General features: G+C 37.5%; 1 protein-coding gene across 1 annotated transcript in view; it reads right to left on the reverse strand.

The window, feature by feature from the left end:
• CPNE8 (copine 8) overlaps positions 1-16,035 on the reverse strand; it is a 224,297-nt gene that overhangs the window by 147,017 nt on the left and 61,245 nt on the right. The window contains exons 4-5 of the mRNA XM_032387471.1: positions 12,746-12,849; positions 4,374-4,413 (exon numbers count right to left, since the gene is read on the reverse strand). Of these exons, the coding sequence (XP_032243362.1) occupies positions 4,374-4,413; positions 12,746-12,849 (144 nt within the window). The remainder of the gene's footprint in view (positions 1-4,373; positions 4,414-12,745; positions 12,850-16,035) is intronic.

Consider the following 16,035-nt stretch of genomic DNA (forward strand, 5'->3'; position numbering starts at 1 on the left):
CATTAATGATTTGGCTGGTGCAATTAAATTATGCAAATGAAAGTACGCTACGTAGTTCTGCTAATGGCATTAAGATGAGTGGGTTCAACAGCAACTTAAGAGAACAAGGCTGGAATTCAAAATGCCAGATTCTGTTCACAGGATCTAACACTTCGGGGTGGGGGGGAATAATATTTCAGTAATTTCCTTAGAGAATCATAAAATGGATAAATCCTGCAAAGGAAATTGTCCCTGGATTCCGTAAGTCAGCCTGGAGCATAATGTTTCTCCACTAAGAACTTTTCCACCACTAATAAAATCAGTTAAAAGGATACTGATCCTTTATCCACTCACCTTGTATTCATTTGCAATGTTAGAAATCTAAAGTAAAATTTTGTATTATATCACCATTTTCCCTACTAGTTCCAAAAATTTAAGAATCTGACCCAAGATCCTTAAGTACTGGAAATCAAATAAAGTCATCCTGAAAGGGGTTTCTGCCAAACTTATCAGAAATGAGAATGGGGAAAAAAAAAAAGGATTTTCTTATTGTTGACTCACGGAGTCTCTCTTGCTACCAAATGCCCTTTGTGAAAGCTAAGTGCCTGTTCTCCACATGCAAGCCCAGGCACTTTGCAGTCTCTCCTAAAAGGTTCCAGTTTTTATTTCACTTTGCAAAATTGGCAGGTAGACAACCACACTTTAAAACAATTGTATCCTCAGGGAGTAGGCCTACTTTGTTTATTGGCTCCTCTGATCTAAATGCCTCCTGAACTCGTTTTGGGTTGAATGAGTTATATGCTCTTTCACCTAAAATCTGTACTTGGATGCTTCCAAATTAGAAAGGTCTTTGGTTGTTAATTTCTAACAGAAATTCAAGACAGTAATCTCTAACAATTCTTGTAACAATTCAAAAACACACTTCCTTCCTCTTCTGGAATGCTTCATCCATTTACAAGCTCATGCACTTATTAACAAATTTGTATTGCTTACTAAATATTTTTAAGAAATATAACATGGAAGTAATGTAAAGACTACATTAAAATGTAAGGTAACACAAATCATAGGAACTATAGGAAACTATGTGATAGTTTAGGAGAAAGGCGACGAGAATCTGAATTAAGTAACAGTTAAGAAAGGAAAGAAGACAAAAGAGAAATAATACTTCATTAGAATGAACAGGATTTGGTCATTCACAAGATGTGGTCTGTGAGACAGAAAGCAGTTAGCGACACAACCAAGTGTTCTAAGTACACTGTGTTGATGATAATTCTGGCCATAGATAATACAAGCAGAGGAGCAGAACTGGAATGGAAAAGGTCATACATTTTTTATATATTTGAGTTTTAGGCTTCTGCAGAATATCTACCAGGCAATATCTAACAAGCAGCTGGAAACTTGTATTTGCTGAGGTACACAGAGGGACAGACACTTGGGAGTCATCAGGGTAGGGCATGGAAATGGCTGAGATCACCCAAGGAGAACTGATACAGTGAGATGAGATGAAACTGAAAACAAAATCGGGAGAAACACTAATATTAAGGGATAGGAAGAGAAACTAAAAAAAAGATAGATAATGAGTAAACACAGAGGTAGGAAAAGAAGCAAGAGACATTTCCTTTTTTTTTTTAAGATTTATTTATTTGAGAGAGAAAAAGAGAGAGTGCACAGGAGGAGGGGCAGAGGGAGAAAGAGGGAGAGAAGCAGACTCCCCACTGAGCAGGGAGCCCAACGCAGGACTCTGGGACCCTGAGCTCATGACCCAAGCCAAATCAAGAGTTGGACGCTCAACCAACTGAGCCACCCAGGCACCCCCGCAAGGGAGGCATTTCTGTGGAAGTCAGAGGAGATGAGGATTTCAAGAACAGAGCAGTCAATTTTGTCCAAAATGATGGGGAATTCAAGTAAAGTAGAAAGTGAAGACAGGCCACGAAATTTTTCTCTAACCTATGTCAGAATAGTTCAAGCAGAAATGAAAACCAGAACACAGTAAAGTAAGATGGTAAAAACCCAGGCTGTTCTGAAAAGAACTATGGTGATAAGAAGGTGGTAAAGGAGATAGCATGAGGGTGAAGCAGAGTCAAGATATCAGGAGGAAGACATGAAGTGTTTCTTATGGAAAAATATAAAAAGCTATTCTGCAAAAGAAAAGTTTTTAAAAGGTATGTACATTCAGGGCTTCTATAGTATGTATCTTAGATAATAATAATAATAACAGATTACTTAAGGAAAATATAGTTAATCACGTCTGAGGTACCTTCCTATCCCATATACTACTCTCTGCCCCGGACTCAAAGCAATGACATTGATAAGGACCACATGTTACCACCTTCACACTCACCCCCAAGATATTCAACCCCATGGAAGTGTCCTTAACTGCCCAGTTATCGTGCCCTCTAAAAAAGTAGTTTTAACTGAGAAACAAAGAAACTATATTCAGGGAGAGTGGGCACTTGAAAATCTATGTCCACTCAGGGTTTGGGGAGTTCATTTTTCCTACATGCACAAAGATGAACAAACAGAGAGATTTGGTCTTCGGAGAGAAAACAGAAGCTCAGAGAAGAATCATAATGGAAAGAATATGTGGCCTCAGAGGGAGAGAAATCGAGAAAACAGCTGTCTCAGTCCCAGCCCACACACCTGTTTCTAGCTGCAGTTCCTATAAGGGCAAGCTACTCATCACATTTATGAGATGCTCCTAAATCTCTTTATATATATAATTAACCACCTACATGTGAGGTAAATGAATGCATTTTCTTTCCTTGCAATGAAATTTTGACTAGAAAACAGAATTCTTTTTCTGATTCTTCCAGTGGAATTTGGAAAACTTCCAATACAAAGCTATGCAGTTAAGTTTTAAATGTTCAGCCACAATGCTATAAATCTTATGAGAAGCAGGAAGGTGACATGGCAACTGCAATGAACTGTACTTATGGGGAATAATGAGCTTATTACAGTATTCGTTTTCATTTTGTAGAAAAGTCAGTCAGAAAGACTATTCTTTGGGGGCTCCTGGGTGGCTCAGCGGGTTAAGCATCTGCTCAGGTCATGAGCTCCAGGTCCTGGGATGGAGGCCCGTGTCAACCTGGCTTCCTGCTCAGCAGGGAGTCTGCTTCTCCCTCTTCCTCTGCCCCTCCCCTCTGCGTGTGCTCTCTATCTATCTCTCAAATAAATAAAAAATAAAATAAAATCTTTAAAAAAAAAAAAGGAAAGACTTTTCTTTGAATGCTTCTTCAGTGATTCTGCTCTATGCTTCATAACAAAAATGAGTATCACAGCTTCCTTACAATGAAGGACAAGAACAGTAAAATGTGATTTTTACCAGCTTTCCAGTTTCCCCAAATCACCCTCTTAGCTTGGAATAATGTTATCTCTCTTCTCTGAATCATGACATTACCCCTCTCCAAACTATATTGGAAATTATATTCTAATCAATACGCTACAACAATAGAGAAGTGAAAATACTCACCCCCCTGACCCTCTGGGCACGACTATGACTCCACCCAGCCTCTCACCTCTCAACCCTGGCATGACTACCAATTCTACATCCAGGTACTCAGATTCCACTTGGAACCTGGTTAAACTCCTTTCAGAATGCTGTTTTCAGCCCTCGTGCAGCCCTTCCTCCTAGCTTGGCCTAATTCCATTCCCACAGTTCAAGCAACAGGCTGATCCGATCATCAGTGCTCGGCCAGAGAATCTCGCCCTCATCCCTTCCTCCAGACCTCTGCTTACTTCTGATGCCCTTGCTGCTCCTGAACCTGGGAATGTCCCCAGGGAACAGTTGTGGCCTGGGAGTAGAGCTCTTGAGACAAGAGCAGTGGGTAGATGGAGGGACAATCAGAACCCAAAAGGAAGAAAAAGACACTGTAGGTGACCTTGAGGATAGACTCTATATGTCCCTCTTGCTCATACTGTACCCTCAGAAACTGACATGGTGCCAGCAAGAGGAGGCACTTAGAAAATATCGTTGAACGAATGGACCACAAGGACAGGAGAAGTAGCAAATCACTCTGCCTACACCCAAGAACTTCTCATTCTCTCAGAAGTGAAGCCTCTCCAAATGACACGGGATCACTATTTCATCTTGCTTAACCTGATCCAACTCCAAACTCTGCAGGGAACTGGCAGCATGTCTTTAAAAAATACGTAAGTAAATAATAAAAAAGATTAATCCATTTCACCTACGAAAGATATCTTTGCTTTAATATGTTCCTCCAAATGTTATTCTAGGGTCCTTGAAAAATGCTATTTATTTTCTATAACAGTTATTACATGAAAAGTTGGGGACATATATCTTTAATATTAATATACCAACATAAATACCAATCATAAATCATGACATTGTAATTTATATTATGGAATCATCATTAAAACATAAAGTATAAACTTACATGTTTGGACAGGTTGGGGCTCTTGGAATCAACATCATACCTACAAGATTAAAACAGAAAACTCAAATTATTTCCACAAAATAGAGCTACAGAAAAATATCAGTATTTTACAAGAAAACGTAAATAATATAATCAATCAAATCAATCATGAAAAACTAGCAAATTTAGAAGTTTCTTATAATCTGACATATATATGCCAATGGTAGAATTCACAATCCCTGGGTCCTTTTATTTCCACAACCTAAGTAGAGGTCCTGATATTTTCAGTCAACAATTCTGCTGCTTGATAAGGAAGTTGAAAATTGTACCATTGTTAAAAAAGTTTATAAAGTAAAAATAAAACAAAAAAGTCTTCTCGTTTGTGTGAATCAACAGTATCCTAATACTGCTCAAAACTCCCCAACAACTGCAATTCCTCTCCACTGGGTACCATTAAAAAATAAGCAGGTTAACAGGCTGTCATTTGTGTTCATTTTAAATTTTTATTTAGCATTTTAAATGCTACCATTAACTCTGAAATTTGGCTAAAGTAATCAGACATTACTTTTTCCCCAATCACTGGACTTAGAGAAACCATGTGTTTTACACAAAGAGAAATGCATTCATGGAGGACTATTTTCTGTTCTGTTTTTGACCAGTTGGTACTGGAAATAAATGATTTCCTAGAAAGATCCTGGGAAAACATCACTCACTATCACTTTAGCCCCTCATTTTAAAGAATTTGTAGAAAAAGTAAGATTGCTAATAGTCAAAACAACCTCAAATCGCTGAAGTCTTAAGTAGGAAAATATCTGTATTGGCTCCAGTGTTTCTCCCAAATCAGATTCCGTTCACACTCCTTGCGCATAGCTTCCTACCAAAACTTAACTGCCTTTTTTTAAGGTTAATTCAAGCCTTCGCTCTCATATAACATGAACGTTTTTACAGAGAAACAGAGCATCTCAATCAATAAAAGGCAAAGAAACAGAGTTCACAGAAGGTACCAATGCTGAGCAGAGTTTCGCTTACTCCTTAGCAAAGCAGGTTCAACCATAGACCACCTTCAAAATTGTGTGATGCAAAAATACCTGCCTGGGAAGAATTGCAAATTACTCTCCTTCCCATCAGGGCATTCGGATCACTCCGAACAACTGTAACCTAGAATTTTCAATCAGCTCATTGCCAACATCTACTGAAAACCTACAGATGTTAGTACAAAAAAGTATTTCTTATGCAAGACAATTTTTTTAAGAGTAAGACTGAAATTAGCAACTACAGCAATATCAAAGGTGAAAAATAACTGTGCTGGCTTCTTCCCAAGAATCGGAAACCATTTTCTATAAAGGGTATACTGTGGACCAGGGAGAAATAACATGGTGTGCTCAGTTCTGTTAAAGGAGGCAAAAAGAAAAGGAGTTAATGTTTTCATCACCAAGAGTTTAAGTATCTTCAAATACAATCCCCTTTCATTGTCTTTAACAAAGCTTTTTTAATGCTAATATCTCAAAACTACGCAATTGACAGCATCTGTCTGAGGGCTTTAGGTAATACGCTGGATTATAATGCATTTGAAATTATCATGAGTTTTCCTTCCATGGAATTTTCCTTCTAACTTTTCTAAAAGTATCAAGACCACTCTGGGCCTCACCCTCAGAGGTCAGACGTAAACACTACATCCTAGAGAGTTAAAATGTGTGTGTGTGCTGAGGTGTATGAGTGGCATACTTTCATTAAGGAGAAGAGATTACATGGAAAGCAGAAAGCTAAGTAGTTTACCCCTAAGAGGGTGCATCCCCACTGCCTAAATTTACTCAGGCCAATTCTGTAAACTTGAAGCTACTACTGAAATATTATTACCAGAGTACTGAATTGGCAGTAACTGACTTGGGTGGATCCTAAGGATCATGTTTGCAATTAGAGGTAACAGATATTGACTAGAGTTTTTCCCGTACTTCTGAAATTCCAATGAAGGCCCCAACCAAAAACCAAAGATGCTAAGTATCCCCTCATGCTTGGCTCAGAGATGCTCAAGAGTCACTCTCAATAGAGTCAGACCCTTCTCCACAAACTGACTCATAAAGTGACAGGCTATTCCTACTTCTTGGGCAGCAAGAGGAGGTTCCTTCCACTCCCCAAAGCCAAGAAGGGTAACTCCAAAATCTGAAGTGCCTGAAGAAGGAGAAGACAGCATCTGGTTTCCCAGTCAGATGCTGTTGAGCTGCAGAACCTACCTACGAGTCTGGCCTGTGGCTGCCAATAAAAGACAATGTCAGGTGACAGTCCTAAGAAAAGCCTTCTGAGAACAGAGGAAGAAGCAGAGTTACCTTTGCGCTACCTTTAAGGTCTAGATTCTTCAGAAGAGACGAGACCCACACACCTCGGCCCCAGCTCATCTACCTTTCCAGCTCATCTACCTTTCCCTCTTCTGCCCCTGCTCCCCTGCAAGTAGCTAAAACAATAGCTCCAACTGAGGGGAGAGGAAGTGAAGAGTTTTGAAGTAAGTTTGAGATTAAAGTTTTAAAGTGAAGAGTACATATGATTAACAAAATAAGATGGTTCTAATAAACAAAAGTGACTGAAAACTCTCAAAATTAGACCTTGACATTGTTAAGGGAGTCCTTAACCAATGGGAAAAACTGGAATTAACAGTATTGGGAAGAAATTTTAAAAAACTTACTTTCCTCAAAGTCTTGAGATCCTTCAAAAATAAAATACAATAACATTATACATTCCACAAATATCACCATTTGATTTATCAAGAAGGAAAATAATTTGCTAGGTAAGTCAAATCTAGACTCCTAACTACCTTGTGCTGTTCCACTTTAAGTGAAAAAACAAGAGTGAAAAAGATTGTATCTCATTTCTCCTATTCTCCAGCTCATGTTATATAGTGATGTGACTACCCACACCTCTTGCTCAAAGGCATTTTTGTGTAGTTGTTCTGCCAATAATAGTTTTCAATTGTGACAAAAAAGTGATTTATGAAGTACCAATACCACTACCAGTGTGATAACTGTAACAAAATCAATGGATGCCAAAGTTTATGACTTTATCTGTGATACATACACAGCTTGATGACAGAGACCATGTCTCTTAAATGAAGAAGTACACATCAAGTCAAAAAGGCAGGAGAATTTTAGAATTCAGTTGATAAACTAATCTTAAATATGTATCTCAGGCATATTAAAGTAACAATAATAATTACTATGGATTAATCAGAACTTACACGAATTTGGTCCAGTTGTGACAGGAAGACATATTCATTCTATCTCTCCCTCTCTTTCTCTGTCATTACAACTTTCTATCAGCATTGAAAGTTAAATTAAAAAAGGCTCCTGAAAACCTTTTCTCAAACCTTCCATAATAGGCAATTCTTTACATCACACATTTTCCCAGCTTCTTTTTAACTGTTTTTTTTAGAATTTTATGAAATCAATGGACAGATTAAATAAAACACAATTCTGAAAAACATTTACATCTGTCTGTTGGCCAATTCAGACTACTGTGTTCTTCAACATCGCTGTTCCTTCAAGCGGACATGTTGTCATAAATGCATTGGAGTATCGCTGTAGTTCTCTGGGAGATGCAGGTTGGGGTTACAAATGATTTTATTGCCTACTTTATCCTGTTTTTATTTTCCAAATAGCCTACAATGAATATTTCTTCCTAGGAATTGCACACTGCTAAGACAAAATTTAAAAACCAATTATACCCAGTAGTGCAATTACTGGGTATTTACCCCAAAGATACAAATGTAGGGATCCAAAGGGGTACATGCACCTCGATGTTTATAGCAGCAATGTCCACAACAGCCAAACTATGGAAAGAGCCAAGATGTCCATCGACAGATGAATGGATAAAGAAGATGTGGTGTGTGTATATATATATACACACACACATACACAATGGAATGTTATGCAGCCATCAAAAGGAATGAAATCTTGCCATTTGCAACAATGTGGATGGAACTGGAGGGTATTATGCTGAGCGAAATAAGTCAATCAGAGAAAGACATGTATCATATGACCTCACTGATATGAGGAATTCTTAATCTCAGGAAACAAACTGAGGGTTGCTGGAGTGGTGGGGGTTGGGAGGGATGGGGTGGCTGGGTGATGGACACTGGAGAGGGTATGTGCTATGGTGTGCGCTGTGAATTGTGTAAGACTGTTGAATCACAGACCTGTACCTCTGAAACAAATAATACATTATATGTTAAAAAAAAAAAAAGAAGAAGATAGCAGGAAGGGAAAAATGAAGGGGGGGAATCGGAGGGGGAGATGAACCATGAGAGACGATGGACTCTGAGAAACAAACTGAGGGTTCTAGAGGGGGGAGGGGTGGCGGGATGGGTTAGCCTGGTGATGGGTATTAAAGAGGGCACATACTGAATAGAGCACTGGGTGTTATATGCAAACAATGAATCATGGAACACTACATCAAAAACTAATGATGTAATGTATGGTGATTAACATAACAAAAACATAATTTAAAAAAACTTACCTAATTGTAAAATTTAAATAAGTATAATTTATCATATGCCAATTATCCCTCAATAAAGAAAAAATAATAATTAGGTATACTAATGAATAAATAGATACACATAACTAGTGAAAAAATACAGTGTTTTCCACACTTATTTGGGTAGATATGCTGGAAAAAATCACGAAGAAAAAGAGAAAGAAAGAAAGAAAGAAAGAAAGAAAGAAAGAAAGAAAGAAAGAAAGAAAGAAAGGGAAAGAAAGAAAAGAAAAAGAAAACCTGCTAAGGTTAAAGGTTTTATGTGAGATTTTCTCATGGTACATGGTAAATAAAAAGGAATTAATAAAAATGATAGCAAAAATACTACATGAACTAAGAATATACTTGTTGCTTTTCTTGATAATCAGGTATCCCTTTCTCTGGCCCTAATTGTTTGAATTTTTCAGAGATGCTATACAATTGAAATGAAGCTCTTTGAATAAAATAGCTGAAATTAACCAAATGCATTCAAAAGATAAAATGATACATAATTCAATTTTGCAATATGCTTTCACATTTTTTTTAAAGATTTTATTTATTTATTTGTGAGAGAGAATGAGATAGAGAGAGAGAGCATGAGAGGGGGGAGGGTCAGAGGGAGAAGCAGACTCCACGCTGAGCAGGGAGCCCGATGCAGGACTCGATCCTGGACTCCAACTGAGCCACCCAGGCGCCCATGCTTTCACATTTTGAACATTACATAATTTCTGTGAAAATTACTATAATTTTTAGAAAAGAGAAAGCTGAAGAAGTTAAAACATATCAATTACCTACACTAATTTTTGTCACTTTATTTCTTCTTGTCACACAAATGAAATGATGTAACATGCTCCCATTCCTATCAAACATAATGATTTCCTAGACAGTCTTACTTTTGTTTATTTAGATAGATTAAATATATTCTATCATATTACTATATTCAATGTGCAGCAGAATACTTTAAACATATACTTTCATCAGTATTAAATAACTAAGGCAAAAATAAAGATATCCCAGTTTAGACTTCCTAAAATTTTAGAAATTCAGGTTTTGTAGCATTTAATTACAAACTATTTTAGGCAAAATCTGATCCTTTGAACATATTACACTTTCTGGGCCTTGGTTTTCTCATTTACAAAAATGGATTAATTCCACTTCAGAAATTTGTTGGGTGGGTTAAAGTTATATATGCATATGATTCTATTACAAACTCTGAATAAGAGTAGTAGTATTACTAACAAAAATAACCTCTTTTTGTCTGTGCCTACAAAACTTATATACTAACTCTCAAACTCCATGAGCTTCTGTAACTATTTCATTTAGTTTATAAGTGGAAGAGACTTGTAACGAACATATTAAACCATTTTATCATTCCTTCCTTCTGAATTTCTGCCAGTGAATGTATTGGTTCTGTTTTCCTTTTTTTTTCTTTTTAATTCCCTGAAACACATACAAGTTAAACAATGTTATTGATTTATCATCAAATACTAGGGAAGTATAGGATGTTCTAGCAATGCCCTAACTTCCTCCTACTTTTAAGTCTTCCCTTGTTCATGCTAAGTATATCTAGTAAGCTTACAAACATGACATAAGTATCAGGTGCCTCCTTAACCTAATATATGCTCATTTGGACTCACTGGTTTGTCAAAGTGATTGTTGAAAAGCTACCTGTTTAAACAGGCATAATATTTGAAGACTAACAAGCACTGAGTTCAGTGGAATTACATTTCTTGCACTGGACACTTTTTAAAACCCACTAGCTTCCACAGCCTCATCTTCAGTAGAGATGAGAATGTGATCACTAGCCTCTGTGTACAGGTAAATCATTCTTTACCTTCTTTTCCTCTCCAAAATGATTAGCCCAGCTCTTAATTTTTGCTCCTTGATCTACTGACTAACAAACATTTGATTGTTGTCCTCCTTTTGAAAGCACCCTTCTTTTCATTCCACTTGTGAAATTCTGTAATAGCCACAGTTACGACATAGGTGATAAAGGATGAGTAGGACATAGGCTTAAGAAACTAGGGCCAAGTAAGGACAGTGGTGATATAGTCACCCGGTAGCAGCTGCTTGTGATGGTGACAGGGGCCTTTGGGCAGACAGCAACCAAAACAAAATAGAAATGATTCTGAAAATCAGAGCTAAAACACGGGCAACAAGTTCAGAGAACAATGCCTATAGGACCTTGGCTTTGCAGGCAAATTCTACCAAACTTTAAAGAAGAATGAATACCTATACTTCTTAAACTATTCCAAAAAATAGAAGGGGAAGGAAAACCTCCAAATTCAGTCTATGAGGCCAACATTATCCTGATATCAAAACCAGATAAACACCACATCAGAAAAGAGAACTACAGGCCAAAATCCCTGATGAACATAGATACAAAAATTCTCAACAAAATACTAGCAAACTGAATTCAACAATACATTAAAAAAATCATTCACCCTGATCAATTGGGATTTATTCCTGGGTTGCAAGGGTGGTTTGATATTCGCAAATCCATCAATGTGAAACATCACATCAATAAAAGAAAGGATAAGAACCACATAATCATTTCAATAGACACAGAAAAAGCATTTGACGAAGTACAACATCCATTCATGATAAAAACCTTCAACAAAGTAGATTTGAAGGGAATATACCTCAACATGGTAAAGGCCATATATGAAAAAACCCACAGCTAACATCATCCTTCATGGGGAAAAACTGAGAGCTTTTCCCCTAAGGTCAGGAACAACACAAGGATGTCCACTCTTACCACTATTATTCAGCATAGCACTGGAAGCCCTAGCCACAACAATCAGAGAAAAAGAAGATATAAAGCATCCAGATTGGTAAGGAAGAAGTAAAACTTTCACTCTTTGCAGATGACAGGATACTATATATAGAAAACCCAAAAGGCTCCACCAAAAAACTGCTAGAACTGATAAACGAATTCAGTAAAGTCACAGGATACAAAATCAATGTGCAGAAATCTTGCATTTCTACATATCAATAATGAAGCAGCCAAAAAAAGAAATTAGGAAAACAATCCCATTTATAATTGCACCCAGAATAATAAGATATCTACGAATAAACCTAACCAAAGAGGTGAAAGACCTGTACTCTGAAAACTGTAAAACAGTGACGAAAGAAATTGAAGATGACACAAAGAAATACAAAGATATTCCATGCTCATGGACTGGAAGAGCAAATATTGTTAAAATGTCTATAGTACCCAAAGCAATCTACATATTTAATGCAATCCTTATTAGAATACAGCACTTTTCACAAATTAGAACAAAGAATCCTAAAATTTTTATGGAACCACAAAAGACCCCAAAGAGCCAAAGCAATCTTAAAAAGGAAAAGTAAAGCTGGAGGCATCACAATTCTGGACTTCAAGTTATATTACAAAGCTGTAGTAATCAAAACAGCATGGAACTGGCACAAAAACAGACACATAAATCAATGTAACAGAATAGAAAACCCAGAAATAAACCCATAATTATATGGCCAATTAATCTTTGACAAAGCAGGAAAGAATATGCAATGGAAAAAAGTCAGTCTCTTCAACAAATGGTTGGGAAAACTGGACAGCCACATGCAAAATAATGAAACTGGATAGCTTTCTTACACCATACAGAAGAATAAATTCAAAATGAATTAAAGACCTAAGTGTGAGACCTGAAACCATAAAGAACTAGAAGAGAACATAGGCAGTAACTTCTTTGACATCGAACTTTGACATAGCAACTTCTTTCTAGATATGTCTCCTGAGGCAAGGGAAACAAAAGCAAAAATAAACTATTGGGACTACATCAAAATAAAAAGCTTCTGCACAGTAAAGGAAACAATCAACAAAACTAAAAGGCAACCTATTTTCTAACAATGCAAGTTATACCAGAACTCACAAGTCAAAACGAAGGTTCTCCCTTTCTTCAAAAAAGTAGTCCAGGATAAATTTTCGTACAAAATCAGGATTTAAAGTATTATCAATCACTTCAGTCCTTCCAAACTGTAGAGAAAAAGAGAGAGAGAGAGGTTAAAATCAAGCCTTGCACGGTTACCTATTACAGTATAGTACCTAGTATTAATATAGTTCCTTGAAAACATAAGCTATAAATTTCCGAATGACTGGATAAAGTAAAGTCCTGCAGAAAATTTTCTGGAGACAAAATCACTCCCTCTTAGTCACTCAGGGATATCTGAAAATAAGCACTGAGTTCATTCAAATTATTAACAGCAGCTTCTGAAAATTCATCTAACAAGCTGTTAACACTTTCTCCCCTCTTTTCCCCCCTTGAAAGCCAAATCCCATTCTAGTCAAAAGAATTTATTTCTCCCTTAAATTTTAATGTATCACAAATATTTTTCCTAACCTAGTGTATAACCAGGCCAAGCAACATATATTCTTATAACTGGAGGGGTCCAAGTATTCATAATCACTAAGTCCTCTACACGAAACAGTTTATTAGCCATGTTTTGGGGAGAACTTTCTTATAATCTATTACTTCAGTCATTTGGGTTTTCTTTTGTTTTGTTTTGCTTTGCTTTAATTCTTATGGTATCTAGACAGCCTAAAACAGGACCTATAATACTGTTTTTAAGCTAGTGAGTTGCACTTTTGCTTAAAAAAAAAAAAGTTTCTCCATCTTAGGAGAAGTGGAAACCAAGAAACAAAACTTTCTAGTCAGGAAGGCCACCAGGTTCTGCTTCCAAAGTCAGAGCAGAAATATAAATAAATTTTACAACTCTTTATTTTTGTATTCAGCTTACATTCTTCCCCTCCTACTCCCATGGAATTCTAATAAGGTAATTTTAACCTTTGGTTCTGAACAGCATTATGCATGCCATCTTATCAGAGAACGAACTTTTATTAAAGCTCACAGAAATAATATTTTTTAATAGGAATAAGAAAACTGTGCTAATCCACTAAAAAGTGAAGGTCATGCTTACATAAATTTTGATAATAAAACTATGGTACAAAATACTGATGACAAAGGATTTACTACGGCTATTGCTAACTATCCAAAAAAGATAGTTTGCAGAGGCTTATGTATCTGACAATGTTTTATATCATGGACCAATATCATACAGACAAACCACAACTTAGATCATTAATTCAACATTTCCAAACTAGTGAACATTTACTTTAAATAATAATGGTAATTACAGCCACAACTTACCGAGTACTTACATTGTTTCAAGTACTTTTCACACATTACTTTAAATCTTTGCCATAACCATGAAAGGTAGGTATTATTAGTCCCACTTTAAAGATGAGAAATCTTTAAAAATAAATAAATAAAGAGAAAACTGAGGCAGAGGATTCACTTTGGCTACAAAATCTACATTCTTTCTAGGACTCTCCTTTATTTCATGTGAGGCCTTGAGAAGATCCAACAATGAGCCTATCCATGGTTTCTAATTTTTAAAAAGTGGGATTGTACCAAATAACCATGTGCTGGCAGTGCCCATGCACCCCAAAAGAGCAGTGCAGAGGTCAAGAAGCTTAAGTCTGAACCAGACACAGCCTGGGCCCTCCCAGCCTTTCCACTCTGCCTGGAAGCTCCCCAGGCCACAGCAGACAGCACCAAACCAGCAAATGCACAACACTCTTGAATAGAAATTCAGCCAGGATCCCTATTCCCTGGCACCCAAATCCCTCTTGTAGACTTGAACCCAAACTCACAAGCAGAGGAAAGAAGACAGAGTGAAATTTCCCAGTGTGAGCCCCACTGAGTTGCAAGCCAACAATTTTCCAGGGCCTATGAGCCATTAAAACATCCACAAGCCTGTTTGCTAGGGGCGGCTGGCTTGTCAGCAATATGGGTAGCTGCGTATACTCCACTATCTCAAGTGAAGATTAATAGGCAGCCATTAAAATTTTAGCTAATCATCTACATACTATGAACACTTATTACAACATGCCTTCCCACACATAGTCCTGATGCCTTCGACCATATCACCAGTAACCTTCACATTGCAAAATCCGGCAGTCAGTCTTTGGCCCTTCTCACACTAGACTGCTCAGCAGCATGGGGCATGGCTGTCCTCTCTTTCCTTTCTGAAGCAGTCTTTTCTTACTTTTGACACCACACTCCTGTTTCTCTTCCCTTCCTAGATTCTCAGGCATGCAATCTCTCATTGTCAGAGCACAGTTCTAGGCCCTCTTCATCTGTCAATCTTTACTCTTCTGTTAGATTATTTTATCTGTTCCTCTGACTTTAAATCCCATCCACATGATGGTAATGTCCAAATGCAAGCATCAGCCCAGACTCACTTCTGAGTCTGGGCTGATGCACACAACTGCCTTCTTGGCTTATACATATGGTTGTCTAACAGGCTCCTCAGAATTATTATCGAACTTTAAATACTTATTTTATACCACAACCAGGACCCCAATCCTGGTGTTACCTTGTCAATAAACAACACCATCATCCTCTCGGTTCCTTCGGCCGTAAATGGGAGTCATCCTTCTGAACTCCTTCTTTTTAACCCACCAACTCCTATTCATCACCACTTCATAAACTGGCAATTCCAACCTCAAACACATCTCCCAGCTGTCTCCTTCTCTCTGGATCTCCTGTCCACAGCTTACTTCAAGCTTTTCAGCTTTCTCATGGACCACCTCAGGGCCCTCCTAATTCACATCTTTGTGTCCTCTTGTTCTCCCTCCAATTCTTCCTCTGTATGACATCCAGAATAATCTTTTGAAAAGTGTAAATACAGTCATGCAATTTCACCTCCCAAAAGGTCTCTAATGGCTTCACATAATACCTCAAATAAAAACCTCTTTTCTTTTTTCTGCAGGACTGGCTCCTTTCTACCTCTGGGATTTCATCATGGGCCAGTATCTCCTCTTTCTCTTCACCCCAGCCAGCTGGCTTTCTTTTAGATCCCTTTACTCACCAAATCCTTTCCATCCTATGGCCTATGGCACCTATGCGAGTAACCCCACTCTTGCTTGGCTGACTTTTTCTCATCTTTTAAGCCTCTATTTAAATGTCAGCATTCTAGAAGACATGAACAGACATTTTTCCAAAGAAGACATCCAAATGGCCAACAGACACATGAAAAAGTGCTCAACATCGCTCAGCATCAGGGAAATCCAAATCAAAACCTCAATGAGATACCACCTCACACCAGTCAGAATGGCTAAAATTAACGAGTCAGGAAACGACAGATGTTGGTGGGGATG

Source organism: Phoca vitulina, unplaced genomic scaffold (assembly GCF_004348235.1).
Source record: "Phoca vitulina isolate PV1807 unplaced genomic scaffold, GSC_HSeal_1.0 scaffold49, whole genome shotgun sequence".
Classification (NCBI taxonomy): Eukaryota; Metazoa; Chordata; class Mammalia; order Carnivora; family Phocidae; genus Phoca; species Phoca vitulina.